The 20581-nt window shown below is 44.7% G+C and overlaps 1 protein-coding gene across 1 annotated transcript in view; it reads left to right on the top strand.

Moving 5' to 3' along the window:
• Positions 1-20581, top strand: part of LOC147711436 (hexokinase-1-like) — a 2269016-nt gene that overhangs the window by 126522 nt on the left and 2121913 nt on the right. Inside the window, exon 2 of the mRNA XM_086919487.1 lies at positions 4632-4794. Within this exon, the coding sequence (XP_086775613.1) occupies positions 4632-4794 (163 nt within the window). The remainder of the gene's footprint in view (positions 1-4631; positions 4795-20581) is intronic.

A 20581-nucleotide genomic window follows, 5' to 3' on the forward strand; every position in this document is an offset into this window, starting at 1 on the left:
TCCACCTTAACAGGCCTGTTCCACCACCATGCTCCCAGGTACTGAAAGGAGATTTCTGTCTCACCCATTGCCCCCACTGCTCCTTTAAATACACTCCTTCTACTAACAACCATCCTACCCAGACGACCATCAACATGGCTCTGATCAACTGCAGGTCTCTGCCCAAACATGCCCTTGAAATACACTTGCTTATTGAGGAACTCCACTTAGAAATTCTGTTTCTCACAGAAACATGGCTTGCGCCTGATTCAGACGCCGATATAGTTCAAGCCCTTCCCCTCGGATTCTGTATTCAACACCTAACACGTCCCAAGGGCAGAGGAGGAGGAATTGCCGTCATTTTTAAGGAATCACTCCCGTGTAGATTCCTTGACAGCCCTCTGTCGGACTGTGAAAACGTATATTTCACCATCCAAATCTCCCCTTGCATCTCCCTTTCTGGATTCCTTATCTACCGCCCTCCTGGAACCATGGGACAATTCCATGAATCTCTCCTGGAATGCTCCTTGGCCACGACCAGCATACGGCCTAACTTCCTAATTTTAGGAGACTCCAATGTCCATATGGAAGATAGCAATGACAAACTAGCTACAGAACTGATCCAAGATCTGGCAGTTCATCAACTGCACCTACAGAATTCCCTCCCCACACACAATCGTGGTCACCAGCTCGATCCCATCTTCTGCAACTTTCCTGACCTTGTGGTCGGATCGCCTATCCCTGTGCCATGGTCTGACCACCTGCTCATCCCCTTTAGCTGGCGTATTCAGTCCACTCCGCCTCATATCCAAGCACCTGGTAGACCATCCCGCCCCTGGGCGAAACTAGATTATGATAAGTGTAATCAAGCTCTTGAGGACACCAGCCCACATCTCAGCTCGAATCCTTATTTAGCAGACATTGAGTTCTCATCCTGGGTTACTAAGTCTTTAGACACAGTTCTCCCCAAAAAAAAACATCGGAAACCGAGGAAAAAAGCCACATCGCCATGGTTTACCCAGGAGATACGCCTCCTAAAGAAAATCTGTAAGAGAGCGGAAAGAGTATGGAGGAAAGACTTCGACCCTAACAGTAAAATTAATTATAGGCTGACAATCCTCAATTACAAAAAGGCTCTAAAAAACGCGCAAATTTCCTTTTTCAAGGAAAAAATCAGCGAGGCAGCCTGTTCGTCCAGAGAAACGTTCCTAATCGCGAAAAAACTTCTAAAGACGCCAGTACCCCCAGCTACACACAACCCCTCGAACGAACACTGTAACGAGTTAGCCACATTTTTTTATTTAAAAATACAAAACATTCTTCAACACCTTCCCCCCCTTCTCCCTGTGGGATCCCTCTCTCTCTCTTTCTTTACAGCGCCAGAACAGGGATATAGACTTAAGCAAGTTTCCCCCAATCAGTGAGGAAACCCTCAAACCCATTCTCCAATCCCTCAAAAGCGGATCTCCGTACGACCCAGCACCAGTTAGACACCTGAAACAGGTTGCCCCCATTATCTTAGCACCAATGGTTAACCTAATAAACGCTTCCATTGAAACCGAAACGGTCCCCACAAGCTGGAAGAAGGCGGTGGTGAAAGCCCTTATTAAAAAAACCAACCTTGACCCGGACAACCTAGCTAATTTCAGGCCGATCTCTCTCCTCCCTGGCATTAGCAAGTTGGCTGAAAAATACATCAACTCCCAGCTTTCTAACTATTTGGAGTCCAACGATCTGCTTAAAACATCACAGACCGGTTTCCGTCCGGGCCAGGGCACAGAAACTGCGATGGTGGCGGTTGTCGAAGAAGTTAGGAAGATCATTGATGCAGGAGGATCAGTGGCAGTGATCCTCCTGGACCTCAGCGCAGCATTCGACACCGTCAACCATAGCATCCTGGCTCAGCGACTGGAAAACCTTGGCATTAATGGGTCCGCCCTTGACTGGCTCAAATCCTTCCTCCACAACCGCTCCTTTCAGGTGGCGGAGGGTGATTGCATCTCCAGGGAAACCCCGACACGTTGCGGAGTGCCGCAGGGCTCTTCATTGAGCCCTACACTCTTCAATGTGTACATGGCACCACTGGAAAAAATTGTCGTCCCGTATGGCATCAAACTTCTGACCTACGCAGACGACACTCAGCTGGTCGTCTCCCTCAGCCAGTCAGATAATCCCATCATTGATCTGCATTCCTGTCTGGGGGATATAGTCAGTTGGATGAACACCTCCCACTTAAAGCTCAACGGGGACAAAACTGAGCTAATGGTATTGGGCAATCAGTCCCATTTTCGCCCGGAGTCTCTATGGCCCCCTAGCATGGGCCCCCCCCCAATCCCCAAAACTGATATTAAAAGCTTGGGGATCTGGCTGGATCACAATCTAACCCTCAACACCCAGGCCAGAAAAACAGCGGGTACATGCTTTGGTCTATTACGCTCCACCCGCAAGATCCTCCCCATGCTTCCTTTCCAGTCAAAAAAACTACTTCTACAGGGTCTTATACTGTCGAGACTTGATTACGGCAATGCCTTATACCTTGGTTCACCAAAAAAAGTCATTTCCAGGTTACAGGTGGTGCAAAACGCGGCCGCCCGGATTCTCACGGGCACAAAAAATCGTTGCTCCGCCAAATCTGCAATCAGAGAACTCCATTGGCTTCCGGTGAAGCAGAGGGTGCAGTTTAAGGCCATGTGCCTAACTCACAGAATCCTCCACGGAAATGCCCCTCCCGTTCTCAAAGATCTCGTGATGCCCTATATCACAAACAGAACCCTCCGATCCTCTAACGTTCACCTCACTCAAATACCTAGGATTAAGAGAACACGCTCTGGGGGTCGGCGGTTCTCCTATCAGGCGTCCAGGATGTGGAATACTCTTCCACCGGACCTTCGTGCCCAACCTAGCCTCCTGTCCTTTCGCAAATCCTTGAAGACGTGGCTGTTCCCTTGACCATCTCCTGCTTCCGCCTGACTTGACTACATGGATTTTCAGTCAGCGCTGGGACGCTCTTGGGCAGCCATGCGCTCTATAAATCCCATTCCAATTCCAATTCCCATTCCAACGCTCCCGCGGTCCTCTAAAACTAAAGCAAGAACAATCCGCACACCGGCGCCGCCTCACAGCGCGAACACTGGAGTGACAGGGAAACCGCTACGGGCTGACAAGCAGACCCGTAGCGAGGTCCCCCCCCCTTCCGTGCATGCTGAAAGAGCGGAGGCGGCACCCGAAAGAAACACACACCTTCGAGGGAAAATAGCACCAAGGATGTACAAATGCAAGAGCAGCGCCCTAAATTAAACCATTAACAGCGCTCCCAAGACATACACGCTCGCGTATGACAGTGTGGGAACCAAACGGTCACGAAGCCAAAGCACTGCTAACACCTGTAACAAATATCCACAAAGTGATCTGTATCTACATATATAGCCAAAAATGAGCTCATATACAGTCCAAACACCACAAACATGAATGAAGTAGAGAAAACCAACTTAACTGTGTGGCAGCAGGAAAGAAAGAGGAGGTGACCCAGGAAGCACACGCCTTCGGGGATGTCGGGGCATGCTGATTGGCATGACACTTTGGACTGACCAGAGCACCTTGGGAGAGCTAGTTTTTTTTGTTGATTGTTGAGTCGAACACTGCTGGCTGTAGGAATAAAGAAAGTTACAGCATAATCCTCGCCTCCGGTCCTGTCATAGAATTATGTACTACTTTAAAAGTAAAAAAAAACATTTCTTAAATTAAATGTACATTCTATAGTGAGGTTAAATCTAAACTAAACACATTTTTCCACCCTGGATTAATTAATTGAGGATGGATTTTAAATGAAAGCATTTCAAACTGAAAGCATTTTGACCAGGCCTCAGTTCATGTCTTTCACTTTGCATGCACCAAAAGTGCCACTTTTAAAAAGCATTTGACTAGGCCTCATTTCATGTTTCGTACTCCATGTGTTTTCACTTGCACCAAAATCTGCGTGCCATTTTAAATGCAGCCTGTCTGAAACACATAACAGAGCGATGCTTAATCTTGGTGACATTTGGCTCCATCAACATCATCACAGTACCAAGCACGCCAGGAGAGTGAGGGGTGATCACCATCTTTAGTCGGTTACAGTAAGTCAGCAAGAATAGGTTCACGGCTAGCGAATCTACTGACACCTTCTAGTCCTCTTAATCGTGTAGTGGGTTCTTTTTAGCATGATCGGCAACACTCCACAATGCAAAAATATAGGTACCAAGGGACACCGGTCTGCGGAGTATGATTCAAGGGCAGCTATCTAAGCATGACCAAGCACTCCCTCCATCATCTTTGTTTTATTATTGAAGGGACAGTTTACTTTACAGTAATACAATCTAAGAATTTGAACCTGAATTTGAGTGACAATATCCAGCCTATAGATATACCAATTTACACATATTTTACTATTATATGATATTGTTAACTTCATTGTACTTTTGATGTACAGTTCATTCCAGTGAATAATTTTCATTCAAATTGTTCACTGTACTTGTTACATTGATTTTTGGTAACACTAAAATTATCAAAAATAATTTCATTTGGCTAAAAGAAACTGCCTGTGGCTAGCTGTTCTGACACTGCATATTTGTTTTTAATTCTTATCCGAAATGTTTTATCTGGTATGTTTTCAGATTGACAAATACCTCTATGCCATGCGACTTTCTGATGAAACAATATTGGATATCATGGCACGTTTTCGCACAGAGATGGAGAATGGTCTCTCTAGGGACTTCAATCCAACAGCTTCAGTTAAAATGTTGCCAACATTCGTGAGATCGATTCCTGATGGAACAGGTATGCAAGTTTACAATAACTACATCTGTTTAATTCATGTTGTAGCTATTTCTGGTTATCGCCTTGGCTATTTATGGTTTCCACCTTGCCCTGGGGAACACAAGCAACACAAAGTGGTGTGTGATTCAAATAGATTTGGGAAGAGCGGTATATAGAGTATTGAATGATTAGCTCTAGCTTCTTGACAATGTTCATCCATTTTGATCATCGTATCTTCAGTTAATCACGCAACAATGGTGTTAATCTGCATACCAATAAACTTCCAAACAGACATTCAAGCATGTGCTCATTGCTGAATGTTCTGAAGTATTCTGCGCTCCGAACATTGGCAACCTCATTACCTATATCACGATTGACACACTTTTCATCTCAGAAACTGGGCTTACCTACCACATTCTCACACATCATAAACATTCTTGTTCGTGGAGTCTTTATGATTAAGCATGCAGACCTTCATACATAGAAAGAGAGGAGGCCTCACCATTATATGTAAATCCTCCTGTCCTGCTCCCTAGGCACACAATTACCACTTAACTCTCTGATTCGCCTCACATACCACTTTCTACTCCGCATCTCAGTTCGCCAACTTACATCTCATCTACGGGCCTCCTGGACACGATTATTTAATTGGTGAATTCTCAGACCGCTTCGCCACTTCATACATCCTGGGTGACTTCCCAGACAGCGCAAACATAAAAAATACAAGAATCATCCATCTGAACCTCATTGACACAGTTTTTTTCTGCATATCCGCATTCAACAAAAGACTCTCATTTTCTCACCATCACCAGCTATCCCAAACCATTGGACTGGTCCTAAGACCACGCTATCCCAGTTCCCTGCTCAGCATCCAACCAACACAATGAGGTCAGCCCAAAAGAGTACAACAAACCTTCAAAGGCTTCTCCAGTGGCAACCTCAATCTCAAATGAATCTCTAGCCTTACCAACTAAGGACCCGATTTTGATGCCGGTGGGACCGCCACTGTCAATGGTGGTCCGACCTACCAACAGTCCCTCTGTCCGACTGGTGGTCCGACCACAAACTTTCGGAGGGAAGACCGCCGCCTCCGCCACGATCTTAGATCCTGACAGGGCGGTGGTCGGAATCGTAGTCCAGACGAGAGGCGGTGCTGAGGCATGCACTGCCCTTGGAATTACGATACCCCTTTCTGACAGCCCTTTCATGTCCGATAGACTATCATGATAAGGCTGTCTGAAACAGGCTTTGGGGGCCCCAAACAGGGCCCCTCCCCCTCGTGGGCCACAGCAAAGTGGTCCTGTGGGCACATACTCCCAGTAGGCAATTAAGATCGGCCAACACCAGTCTCCTCTCTGTGCCACGCACAAGAACGGCCACCTGGGGAGACAGGCGCTTCCTTGTGGCCACTCCAAAACTTTGGAATCTTTTGCCACTGGCCATAAAAATTGCCCCGAACCTGATGAGCTTCCGCAGGCTCTTAAAAACATGGTTGTTTAACCAGTAAGAGGATGGCTGACTCCGGTAGTTCCACAGCGCCGAGACACCCCAGGGTATTTGTTGCGCTATAAAAATTACGTAAATAAATAAATAAACATGTGGTGACCCCACACACCTCCATAAACCATGTGCCATCCACCACATGTGCTTGGTGGTGCTCCATGCCACAGCAGCTTGTTTGGCTACCCTTTTCTGTGGCTGCAGCACAAACTGCTATGGTATAGGGCCGTTTCCGACCGCCATCTCAGCGTTTGCATCTTAATGTGGTGGTCGGACCGCTGACTCCTTGTCGGGCAGACTCCTGACTGCCGCAATAGCGCTCAGCTATCTGACTGCATAGCATCGTAATGATGCCCTAAAAAATGTCTGACATTTAATGACTTCAGTGTCTCTCTGCAAACCATGTGAAGTTTCAACAGGCAAGTGCAAGCTGAAATCTTTAGTACCCTGGCATCCCAAAGACCTTGCCAACAATAATTGCTCTATTTGTAGACAGGAAAGAAAGTCGAAGAAAAACTGAAACCTCAGACCTCCATGATCTTACACTACTGAAGCCTCTCCATGAAACATCCAGCCAAGTCATTACATCAGCCAAAGCTAAGTACTATACCAACACCATTATTGAAACTGGCAGTAGAACACTTTTGAGGTAATCAAGCACTTGGTCAACCTTCTGCCTACCTGTGGAAAAGTCAGCCCATATGACAACCGATGCCCAGGCTGCTGGCGCAAGACACCTCTTAGTTCCCATCCTGAATAGTTACCAAATAAAGAGACGGGCGCTGGAAGCAGGAATACAAGAACAGAGTTTATTTCTCATGAGGAGAGCCTGTCATTTCAGACACGAAACAAGGTGTCATCGGGAGGTGCTCTAACAAGTTCTCTGAGGCATCGCCTTTTATACATCACATACATTCCTTATTACAATAGTGACATTGTGAAGCAAGGAAAAGACATCCCCGACCCCTCCCCGTTCTGGCGCAATCCAACACGTGGCTACAGTACAGGTCCTCACACCATACAATAGGAGGGGGCTATTGCTCAGCTGAGTGTTCCGCTGATTTCTTTGGAATGTGTGCGCCTGATCGATTCTCGGAGGGGTGGGGAGGTCGTGATCAATAGTAGCTCTTTTGAAGAGGGGCGAGTGCATACAGTGGTGGGCAACAAACTGTATCCTCAGGCGAAGGAGATGACCAGTGGTCCGTGCGGACAATCGGGCTCAGTGGAGGGGTCATCAAAGGAGGGGTATTTATAGGAAGAAGGGAGGTGATGGTCAGGCGCGGGGTGTGATTCCCAGGGGCAGAGTCGCACGGAAGGAGAGGTCTTATGACCCGTACATGAGAGAGCGGGGGCAGTCAGGTACAGCTGGGGGGTTATGTCGGCTGAGGCAAAGGATGCTTCTTCAAGAGGAAATGGGGGGGGGGGGTGCGTGGGTCAAGCAGGAGGGTTACTTTTCAGAGCAGGGTCGCGCAGAGGGAGAGCGTTTTATGGTCTGTGCATGTGAGAGTGGGGGGGGGTGTTCAAATGCGCGCAGGAGGGAAGCCGGGGATTCCAATGAGCGGGCAAAAAAGGCCATGGTGCTTAAAATGGCTGTCATGTATATATGGGCACGGGCTTTTACTAGCGGGGATGCGGTCAACGTTTCACGGTATTCATGGTGCCTACAGGGAGGGGGATGGGAGAAGGCAAATGAACGCCGCTTATGTACATTAATATTGCTAATTTCCACATACCCCTCAAATCCCACATTAAACAGACAACTGCAATGCTGTTAACCTCTTTCAGTAAAAGATTACAGACAACAACAGATACCTCTGCCTTGTACCTATCATTAGTAGAAACGGATCTGACAACTGGCCATTCACTCGGTATACAACCTTTACAACGAAACTTTTACAACGCACTACCATTACAACGCAGTCATTATAACGCAAACCATTACAAAGCATTGCGCTGGGGGGCGCTCTAGGATAGGGAATACGTTTAATTTACTATCCAACACCTTCCCTAGTGTCCACGGGACTGGAGTTGGAATAGTAAATTAAACTTATCACTATCCAGCACCCCAAAGCGCTATGCGTTGTAAAGGCATGCGTTGTAAAAACCGCGTTGTAAAGGCATGCGTGGTAAAAGTATGCGTTGTAACGTCATACATCCCATTCACTCACATGCTGTCCATCGGCTCTGTGTATAATATCGGAACCCATGAAATTAAATGCACCTTAAAGCCCATCTTGTGCAAGACAGCGAACAAAAAGATCCACTCTACTGAGTCAAATGCCTTCTCCTCAAGAGCGATGCCACCATCTGGTCAGTCAACATACTGGTGTATTCAAGAATGTTCTGGAGCTCCTTAAGATTGTATCTAGTGGCTCACCCCGGCATAAGGCCTCACTAGTCCTGGTGCATAAGGATATCAATACATGTATGTTTCTTATTGCAAAGACCTTCTCTAACATCTTGGTCTTCATATTTATCAACAAGATTGGCCGATATGATGTACAATCCATGGTGGGGTGCTTGGCTTCTTTTCTAATGAGTGTGACATTGGCCATATGCAGATCAAGTACTAACAGTCCCTTTCCCTGACTGGTTACCCTTTAGGCAGCGGAACCTCCCCACCCTGCAGTCAGTATATCGCATCTGCAATCTTCTCACCCTTTAGTGCCCCCTCTAGACCTTTCCTTTGTTTCCAACTGAGCGCGGGCAACAACAATATCCTGTTTGTTAGTTTTGGAGATGTGTTATGTCCCATGTAGGTCCTTTAAGTAGGCCCCAATTGTCTCTGAGATCTTTGTCCCCACTTCCCATCTCCCCAGCTGCATTTCAGGTCCTTCTGATTATCTACTCTCTTCATCTAACCTATCCTAACATGGCAGTTTTGTACCAGCTTTATTTCCCACCTTGTATATGTGCTTTTGCTGGCACATTTTTGTGTTCTCATTTTCTGTTAGGGACTATGGGCCTGATGTAGGTAGCTAAATACCGGTCGGTAACGGCCGTAATTCGGTAAAAATGCCGTTACCGACCGGTATTTGAGCTATCGAGATGTAGGAGCCCAAAAAAAGACCGATTCGGTAAATACGAATCTGTAAATACTGATTCGGATGTTACCGATTCGGTATTCACCGATTCAGTATTTTCTGCGTCGGTAAATACCAAATTCTTATTTACCGAATCAGTAAATAAGAAACGGTAAAAATGAGAATAGAGATGTAGGTAACTTCTAAAATATCGAATTTCATGAAATTCGGTGTTTAAGAGTCAGTAATTACCATGGATTAAAAGCAGGTGGTAACCAGGTGCAGGCTATAAAAAAGGCCCCAAAATGCAACAGTGTGACCAGAATATGATAGCAAGGCGGCTACGGCTACAGGCAGCAGGAGAGAGGATCTGGAGACTGGAGGAGCAAGTCTACAGACAGCGGATCACACTCTTCCAACTTACTGAGGCAGAGATCCTGCAAAGGTACAGGCTACACCCCCACACCATCCTGGACTTGATTAGGGACCTGCACCCACTCCTGGAGCACCCAACAACGCCATACCACCACATGTGCAGGTGCTATGCAGCCTACACCTGCTTGCATCTGGGAGTTACCAGGGGGTGATAGCTGCGATAGGTGGGGTGTCCCAGAGCTGCCTGTCCCATTTCTTAGGGAAGTTCCTGGCGGCCATGATGCAGAGAATGCATCATTACATCAGCTTCCCTGACACACATGTGGAACTGCTGAAGACCAAGACTGACTTATCAACTGGCACAGTTCCCACATGTCCTCGGCTGTATTGATGGCACACACATTCCCACCTGCTGCCGCAGAGTAAATCTACAGGAATAGAAAGTCCACCCACTCTATCAATGTGCAGGTGATCTGTGATGCTGCCAACATAATCAGACATCGTGGCCAAATTCCCAGGAAGCACCCACGACTCGTACATCTTCCAGAACAGTGGGATGTACACACGCCTGGCAGCGGGGGATTTTGGAGAAGGATACCTACTAGGTAACACACTGTGACACACCCTGATAGATACTGCAGATGTAAATGTTGTTGTGCATGTGATTAATGGCTCTCTCTTTTCCACATAGGCGATAGCGCATATGCCGTCCGCTCGTTCATCCTTACACCCTACCTGAACCCTTCAACCCCGCATGAAAGACGATACAACGTGGCACATAAATCTACACGTAACGTTGTGGAGCGCACCTTTGGTCTGTTAAAAAGCAGGTTCCGCTGCCTCCACAAAAGCGGAGGCGCACAGCAGTACTCACCCCTCATCTGCTGTAAAATCATAGCAACTTGTGCAATGCTTCACAAACTTGCCACTAAGAAAGAAACAGCAGTGGAATTAACAGACATTGAGGATGATGAATTTGAACACCCTGAGCCCAACACAGCAGGAGTGACGCCAGCAACAGATGGGAGACCGAGACGGGAAGAGATCACCCCAACTATTTCTAAGTAAGGAGACTCAGATAGTTGTAGTATGTACACAACGTAGTTTAATTTTTTGGCACTATACCAGTACACAAAGGCACAAATGTGCAAGATCAATTGTAGCCATCCATTCTGGAAGTCCTGGGTTACTTCACCCATTCCAGGTCTGGGATTGTGAGTAGCATTCGTTTTTGCGGCCACGCCTACAGGTGGCGGATGACATTGGCTGTCTGTCCTCACTGGGTGTGTGGGCAGTGGCAGCCCCATGGAGCCTGCTGCTCCTCCCTGTGTCAATGATAGGGGGGTTGTCCTGCTGCTCCTACTGGTGCTCTCCTCGCTCTCACCCCATCCAGAGCAACAGTATGTGCCGACTGCGCATTCAGCTGCACCTCACCCTCACAAGGCCCCTGGAGACTTCACTGCTGCTGTGTGCCAGTCCCTCCTGCATGTTTACGCATCGCCTGCAAAGCAGGGAAGTGGCAGTGGCCAGGCGGTTGACTGCCCTTGTATGTTGTTCTGCCCGCTGCCTCTCCTTCCGCCTTGTTGCCCTGTCCTGGTCAAGCTTGCTGCACAAAAGCAGCACAGACTGGGACATGTCCCACATGCCGGCAGCCATCTCTCAACTTCCCTCCACCATTGAGCTAATGCCCTTTTCCATGTTTGTCATATTCTCATTCAGGTGCCTCATCTGGCGTTGCACCGACTGGATGGCCTTCCCCTGCATGCGCTGTACTTTAACCATGCTACCCTCCAGTCCAAGGAAGACACTGGGACCCTCACCATGTTGCAATTCACTGCTGCCTCTGGCTCTGCGGCATCTGGCACCTGTGCAGACCCCCTCGGCGCTGGACTGCTGATTGGCATTCCTGTCCTCACCAGCCGTGTCTCCTGCTGATGACTCCATTTCCACTAGTGTGGCAACTTCATGCCTCTTGCTTTTTTGGACTGAAGGTGTTGTGGCAACCGGTGACACAGGCAGTTCAGGTGAGGACAAGAGCAGAGGGGAGTTAAAATGCTCTGGGGAGGCCTGCAGCTGTGGTGACGCTGGAAGGTCTTGGGAGGCTGGCTGTGCTGTTGGTGCAGCAGTTTCCTGTGTGGTATTCCCTGCACTTCTGCTCGCATCCTGTGTGTCTTCCCTCTGTGGTGCGCTGCCTTCCTTCTCCTTGGTACGCCTGCGAGATTTCTCTCCTGGGACAGAAATTCGTACATTACCTCTGTGGTCCTACAGCCCTGCTTATACAATTACATTCTAATCTCTGAAACACTGTTGCTATTGCCTCAGCTTGCTTATCACAGATGTGTGGCGCATGCCTTGTTGTTTGGTGTACTGTCTGACATGGTGGGTGTTTCAATGACTAAATCTCCCATAATGCATTGCTGCTGTATATTAAAACCTGTACTGGAGTGGGGTTCACACTACCACATAGGGGGAAGGGGTAAGGGATGGAAAAGGGGGAAGGGAAGGGGATGGGGTGGGGGGGATTGCTGTTCATGCTTCTTACCTTTTCTGGTGGCAGCTCGGGCTGAGCTGTCTGCATCTCCTACACCAGACGCTGTCTGGTTCGATGGTGGACTCCACCAACTTCTCGAGCTCATTCAGGGCAGGTGCCCTGTTCCTCCCTCCTCCAGTCAGGTTTGCCTGTTTGTGGAGCTCTGCCATCTTTCGCTTTGTCAAGCTCCGGAGGTCGTACCACCTCTTCTTCAGGTTGTCAATCTCCCGTGGGTTCACTCCGATGGCATTAGCCTTTGACTGTATTGCCAGCCAAATCATCCTTTTGGCAGATTCTGCCACCAGCAGGGACTGCTTCCCAAACAATTTGTGGGGTTCTCGGACTACCTCCTCCATGAGGACCTGCAGCTCCATGGTGCTGAATTTAATCTTCCTCTTCCTCTCTGCACCTTCCCTCTCAGTGTCTTTGCTTGCCATTTTTTCACTTTCCCAGGAGTAGTTTTCCAGTGGCTCAAGGGCTCTGCTCTCACAGCCTCTCCAGCAGCTTCAGAATGCTTGCACCTGCATGGTTGTGGCCACTTCCTGGTTGGGAGGAGGGGTGGTTGCACCTGATTGGCTGAATCCTGGGTTTTTTCCTATGGGCCTCCAGGCCCATAGGAATGAATGGGAATTGCCGAATCAATAAATACCGAATCGATATCTACTGAGTCAGAAAATACCGAATCGATGATACCAAATATTACCGATTCGGTAAAATGTACCAAATTTTTATCTACATCCCATTTACCGATTCTGAAATACCGAATCGGTAAAATTCGGTATTTTAGAATCGGTAAATAGGAATTACCTACATCTGGCCCTATATTCCCTCAGCTTAGCCTCAGTCATTCTATCACATAGTAAAGAGTTGTTTTGTGCTTTATTCTTTTCAAGGTCAATTTTTTTCGCTCTGAGTTCTATATAGTGCAAACTTGACCCGAAGGTATCGGAACAGTTTACATGAACACCAGTTGTGTAACACAAGGACACATTTATTTTTTTGTTAGGCACAGGGAGATTAAGTGATTTCCCCAGAATCACAGGATGCTGAGCTTCATAGCTGCGACTCGAACCGGGTTTCCCAGATAAGAGATCGATTGCCCTAGCCTTTATGCCACACCCTCTCTTGTCTCCTGTCCATTATTTCTTCCTTTATTTCTGTAACCTTTTAGATCTGGGCATAGTTTTGATCCGTTAGCGTGAAAATGGATTGGCCAAGGAAGACTGCCTTAAAGGCTCTCCATACTGTGATGTTGGAGTCTACTGTTACCACAATTGCTTTTATTATTACATTTACTTCTATTATTAATTCCAACGTGGTAATATTTTTTAACATATGATATTTATGTAAAGAAATTCTTTTGGTACCATACCTTCCAAGAAGAAGCCCAAGCAGGTCAGTAGGACTGTAGAATGTGAAGAGGCTTTTGATAGACCGAAGTAGGCTCAGAGCTAAGTACCTGTATGTCAAAACTCCGAACTATGTTGAGCCCTTCTTGGTATAAACAGGGTGGTCAGTGCCATCTTGGAATCGCAAGACCATTTAGGCAGAGAACATCCAGTAGCTTTTATCAGTTGCCAGCTCCTCCCAAAAAGACCAGAACTTGTGAAACTTGATAAGGAAACGTTTACCATAATTTGGGCACTAATGTTTTATATCTACCAGATTTTCGGATTATCTTCAACTTCCAGAATCACCATAAACCTTTAAAGTGGCTAATTGCCTTGAAAAACTGTAAACTAAAATTGCTGGGATGGTCTATTTATTTGCAAGATCAGGATCTCACTGTTGAAACTAAGGCAAGTATGTTCCAAGGGAATACTGTTGTACGTTCTAGGACTCCACCTGATCGCAGACATTCTCTTGGAAGGGTGTAGTGTATGGTTGAACATCCTTCGTGGAGTGTCCACATGCCAACCTTTTCCTTGTTTTATCTTTTGTTGCAATCCTGTATGTGTTTTGGTGTAATAGACCTGTGTCACAAATCCTTTGACCAGTGCTCTATGTAAATACTGTATATTTCTTAATGCCAGAGTGTTTGATTCTCTTAAGGTTTTTGAGGACCACTCAAAGTCGTATTCCTTTTAACACTGGAGACTACCCATCCTCCAGTCCAGACTATGACCCTACTAACTGTTGATCGTAGCTAATTCTTTAGTGAGGTGCACATCTTTTTACCTCAACAAAACCGGGGGATGGGGCGGGAGGGGATCTTCTGGCTCACTCTGGTAAATCCATGTAGAAGTTCTTAGCTGGACTATACACATCTCCTGAGTTTGTGTTGTGTGTGCATGTAAGTTTGTGGGTACATGCGAGGTTGGACAACCAGCTTGGGGCTCCCTACCTCACTTATAAGGACCACTAAATTTGTAGGGTGATCCATAAGGATAGTGGCAGTCAGAAAGCTGTTTCTTTAGAGTCTCCCTCTTCACATTTGCTGTAAAGCCAGTGGCACTGTCTAACTTGCAATGCACATATGCACAACCTTGAGCTTTTTTAATTAATTTCTGAGAAAATAATCTTTCATTGGTATATACATGAAAAATAGATTTTACCTCCACAAATAAATAAGCTCATTAAATATTTTGTTCATTGTTGTCTTCAGTTCATACATGTATCACTGCTGAAAGCTTCCCCTTATTGACTGCCTTGCTTGAAACATCTATTAAGTAATACTATTCGGGTTTACAAACCACCCCCAAACTTATTCAAACTTCTGCTGTGCATTATTTGGTTTTCCAAACATTTGCAGTTCATACTTCATCAAAAAATCCAATTCTAGTGATGCTTTAGTTTTTGCCATTGTCCAGTGATTACTGATCTTGCCATCACCCTATTTCTGAACCTCGGGATGCAGTTCTTATTGCAATAGATAAAGTTTCAGTAATAACAAGTACAAAATAGGAGGCATTAGGGGAACGACCCCTGACAGGTGCCTCACATTATTTTCAAATAATTAATTTGTGTGATTAATTTGAACAGATGCTGATGATTCAGAGTATAAGACTGTAGTCCTCATCGTGAGAATGTCATTTGTTACATCGGAGATCGTTACATAAGTTTCCTACATCACTGGTACCTAATTGCAAGTAATTTTTATGTTATGTTACATAGATTTAGTAAGCTCATAACTCCTCCCCAAGGTGATCTCTTGGTGCTTGAGCAGTCAGCACAGGTTGCAAATCATGATAACATAAAAAATTGAACAGCCATGTGTTTGAGAGATTTCTTAAATTAAAGCAGGTCTGGACAAGAGCGTAGCTGTATTGGTAGTTGGTTCGAGTGTAAGGGGGCCAAGAAGGAAAAGGAGCGCCCCCCCATGACTTGCAGTACGAATAAGTCTGGAAGGTAATACCAGTAATTTTTTGGATCTAAGATGGCGAGCAGGAATATATAGATGCAGCTTGGTTTTAAGATAGCCTGGACCATTCCTATATAAGCATTTAGAAAATAAACTGAGAAGTTTAAAAAGGAACAAGTTTTTTGATGGGAAGCCAATAAATGGATCATAATACAGATTCACATGGAGCCTGAGGAGGAAGGTTGCAGACCAGGTGGCCAGCCGTGTTCTTAACAATCTGAAGTTTGGAGAAGAGACCTTTGTTCATAGCAACCATTAAAGCATTGCCGTTGTCCAGGTAACTCACTATCAGTGCCTGGACAAGTCAAATGTTTTCTTAGTCTTCAAAGGAATCCAATGGAAGGTTTTTCTGAGCATGCGCATTAGACAAAACATGAGCCCGCAATTGAATTGACATGTTCTTTCATAGAAAGGTTATCATCTAGGAGTACACCTACATTTATGGCTTTTTTTGGGGGATTGGTGTGGATCTCCATTCCGACGGCCACCAGTCGTTGGACCAGACTGTGTGTGCCTTCCCAAAAGCAAGAATTCAGTTTTGCTGGAGTTCAGCTGAATCAAGTAAGCTGACATCCAGGAGGCAGTCATTATCATTCAGTCCCTAAATTTATGTTTGGTAGATTCAGGTTTTGGCCCTATGGTGATGAAAAATTGAGTTTCATCTGCATACGAAATGACATCAAAGCCGCATGACCTAATAATCTTGACGAGGGGAGCAACATATATATTCAAAAGAGTGGGACTCTGGATGGATACCTGCGGAATCACCTTATCTAAGGTCATGATTCTAGGGTTAAAGAGATCCAGCTGTACTGTAGGGGTTTGCTCCAAAAGAAACTTTTCAAGCCTTCCCATTGCTTTCCCCCAATGCCAATCTCCCCCAATCTCTGCATTAGGGTTAAATAAGAGATGGTATCAAATGCTGCCGATAGATCCAGGGTTCCCCTGGTCTAAGGAGAGCCCGATTGTGTCCGTGGCCTCCACCAAGGCTGTCTCAGTACCATAAGATGCACCAAAATCTTACTGGGAGGAATCTAATAGGGACTGGTTCTCAAAAAAAAAGCCAAGTTGTTGATCGACCAAGGTCTCAGCGACCTTTCCAAGAAAGGGAAGCAGTGCTTAGGTCTATAATTGACTAAATCTGTAGGATGAGATACAGGTTTTTTAAGCATCGGTCTCACCCTAGCGGCTTTCCATTTAATTGGAAGAGCTTCCACTTTTAAAGACAGGTTGCATAGGTCTGTAACTTGAGCACAAAGTATTAGGGGAAAAGTAGTCATAATACGAGGAGGGCAGGATAATCTGGAGATCCAGAAATTACCATGTTAAGCAGGGCCAGCACTTGCTCAGGAGTGGCAGGATTAAAGGTATCAAAAGTTGTGGAAGGGTGAACTAGCCAAATGTTTTAATGGGGATTCACTTATTGATTCTGACTTTTTTTTTTAAAGGATTGGTAGTTCTCAATTTTTTGTACGAAATGAGCTGCAAGATTATCACAGAATGTCTGAAAAGCAGGAATAGTGGGTGAAGATATTGCCCGGTCGGTAAATTTCTCTAAGATTTTGTAGAGCTCTTTTGATAAATTTCCTAAATTTTTGATTATATCAACTATGTGAGTTTTTCTTGCCGCCTTAATTTTTTTATGATACTTTCCTAATGCAGATTTGTAGACTAGTTTGTGCTTAGCTTCGCTTTGCTTAACTTCGCACCCAGATTTCCACACCCACTATCCAAGGGCAATGCTGTATGGAAGATTTGGTCAGGAATAGTTGCATATGCTTTTCCCCCTCTCCCACTACTACTATTTGTGGTCATGAAGCTACGGCAAACTTCACTCACACTAATACTAGGCTCCCCAACCATGGCTCACCACCCTACTGGAGCTTTCTCAGGCACCACATGATAATTTTCCTCTTCTTCAGGACATTCTCATACAGAACCATGGAGAAATAAGAGATCCCAATCCCAAGGAAATTAACCTTGCAATATGGCTCCGAAAGTCATAGAATTTGGGTACCTTAACCTTCCACAATCTTGTATGGATATTCTAGAGGAAGCGCTTAAATCTACAACAAGAAAGTGTTACGCTGCTAAATGGACAAGGTTTGTTATTTATTGTCAAATAGAAGATTGCAATCCTTTTAATGTACAAGTACAAACAATTATTTGTTATCTTTTACATCTACAGATATCAGGTCTTGCGTATACATCTGTAAGAATACATTATGCTGCAATCGCAGCCTATCTACAAAACCGACACCGTCCATCTTTATTTAAGATACCCGTCATTAAGGCTTTCATGAGAGGATTAAAATAATCCTCCCAAACTACCACCAGCACCAGTTTGGAATTGTAGGGCCATATGCATCAAAAGAAAAACAGTTTGCAAACTGGCAGATTTTCAGAATCTGTCCCTTTGCGACCTTTATTTTTGCATTTGGGATGCATCATCCCAAATGCAAAAATAGCTATTTAAGGAATCACAAAATTTGCGATTACTTAAATTGCGATTGCATTTAAGGAATCGCAAATGCGATTCCTCAAATGCAATACATTAAACAATTATTTTTTAGCAATTTCGGTAATATTAATCACAAATTACCATCAATCTAAAATTGATGGTAATTGTCAATTTATTTGAAGAATACACTAAAGGGCATTTTTCAAAATCATATGTTGCGCACACACATGCCCCAAGGGCAAGTGTTAAATTGTAATTTCAGGGGTGCAGCACGGTATCCTTTCGGAACCCTTGCACCCTTGAAATTGCATGTGCAATATGCGAGTACCTCTCAAATTGCGCATGCAATTGCCATTCCTTCCTATGGGATTCTGGGCCCATAGGAATGAATTCCTTAATTGCGACTCACAATTTGCGACTCAATTAAATTAAATTAAATTAAGGAATTTGTAGGAATCACAACATTTTATGCAATTCCTACTTGCATAGGCAATAGCGATTCTTTAATTGGGATTACTTAATAATCGCAATTAAACAATTGCTATTGTCTATGTTGATGCATGTGCTCCTAAATGATGTATTAACACCGCTCATGGTGCTTCCATTTGAGCCAATGCATTCTTGTCAGCTCCAGTTCTTATCTTGAAAGGTTGCTTTTTCTAATAGCCATTACTTCACGTAAACGAGTTGCTGAGCTCCAGGCCTTAACCTTAAAAGAACCTTTCTTCCACCTGCATAAAAACAAGGGTCCGGGGAGGGGGCGTGGTCTCGCTACCGATGTGTGACGCACTCTGTGGGAGCCCCGGACTGCCGCCGGCGATTAAAGCATATTTACCTGTACTAAAACCTCGCAGGCGACTCTACCTGGGGCGCCTGTCCTGTGGAGGAGCTTGGGCGTCTATTTAGAGACCTTACAAAAATGATTGTACCTCGGCACTCTAAGATTTATATTTATGCAATTTGCAATTTAGTCAATACGTATATGCCAGATGGCCAAAATCATACAGCAAGAGTTTTGCTCATTCATGAAGAAACATCATGCTAATTACTCCAAGAAGAGAGAAGAGAACATCTTAAGATTTAAAAACTTGTCTTGTTCTATTTAATTTTTGTTTCAATTTACAAATTCTGTAAAATATCAAGGAACTCTTAGCATCAAGCTCCAAGAGATCCTAAGACAGTACATAGAATGTCAATAATGCATATAATACATAAGACGTGAAGTTCACATTTAAATGCACAATTTGCTAGGACTTCTAGCACTACAGAAAGACAAAAAGTGACAGCAACGTTTGGGGTCCTAGTCCTAGGGCCTTCCAGGTCGTGATGTTCAAAATACAGCCGATGACAGCAGACACATGTTTCATTACTTGTAAAGTAACTTTCTCAAGGCTGCAGAAACAAATAATGACATGTAGTGCTCATCATACACTTATTCCATTAGATGCAACACACAAAATGTATTCTGTGATGGTCCATCTAACAAGATACGAGACAAGAAAGAAGTAACTGCTGTGATGTTCTCTATAGTGCCCAGGAAGTGAGAACTATTATATGAAGGCCATAATCTTGCTGAAAGTATCACCCATTGTGAAATATTGCCAATAAGGGAGGGTGTTTAAAAGAAGGGCAAAAAGTAAAAAGAATAAGATTTAGGAATTGCTAGATCCCGTGCATAAGTAGACATGCTAGAGAAGTGAAATACATTTTATAAGAGAAGGATATAAGATATCTACCTTACTCTTGTGTATAATGTAGAAATTAATACGATAATACACCATGTGGGTATTTTCCTGTGTATGTGGAAGTTTCTGTAAGTTTAGATCTGAGAGAGAAGAATAAACATGTCATGAATATAGGCTTGCACTACGTAGTTGTCCATGTGATTTGTAAACCTAAACAAACAAGTCAAATCAATACCTAATACTCCGTGAATAATAAGTCTAACCCCTTCAGAAATATGGGGTACCGTGGATTATAGAGTGTTATTTGATGCGGTCCGTCATAAAAACCTAAAAGATATTATCGAAAAGAATTTAAGTCATAGACAGATGGGGCCCCCATATTTATTGGTCATATTTATTCTCAACATATTCTTCTATCATTGTAGTTCAAAATGGTCCCATCAGTATATTGCTTGCGAAATAACCGTGCTAGATATTGTGTGAAGTCACATATCAAGTTGGTACAATAATGTTTACCAGTGATTCTAAACGTCCTAAAACACAGTACGATTCCCAATGAAAAAAGTGTAAATGAAGGTGTGTACCTGACATCAGTGTTTCTGGCCTCGCCCTGGTCGGCTTCTCAACCCCAGTAAGGGTAATTTCTAATGGCCATACGTCTCTGTCGAAAGGAAACATATGTATAAGAGAATAGTAGACCACACAGTGACTCATGATTAGGAGCGCTCATTGAAACCGAGCAAAATTTCAATTGCAAAAAGTGTAAAAAAAATTCTGGTGTTAGCTAGAGTAAATAATCTTCAATTGTATTATTGAACTCGATTAGGTATGGGCACTCGACGATTTAATTAACAACATGTGCATGGACGTCAG

This window comes from Lissotriton vulgaris, chromosome 5 (genome assembly GCF_964263255.1).
Source record: "Lissotriton vulgaris chromosome 5, aLisVul1.2, whole genome shotgun sequence".
Classification (NCBI taxonomy): Eukaryota; Metazoa; Chordata; class Amphibia; order Caudata; family Salamandridae; genus Lissotriton; species Lissotriton vulgaris.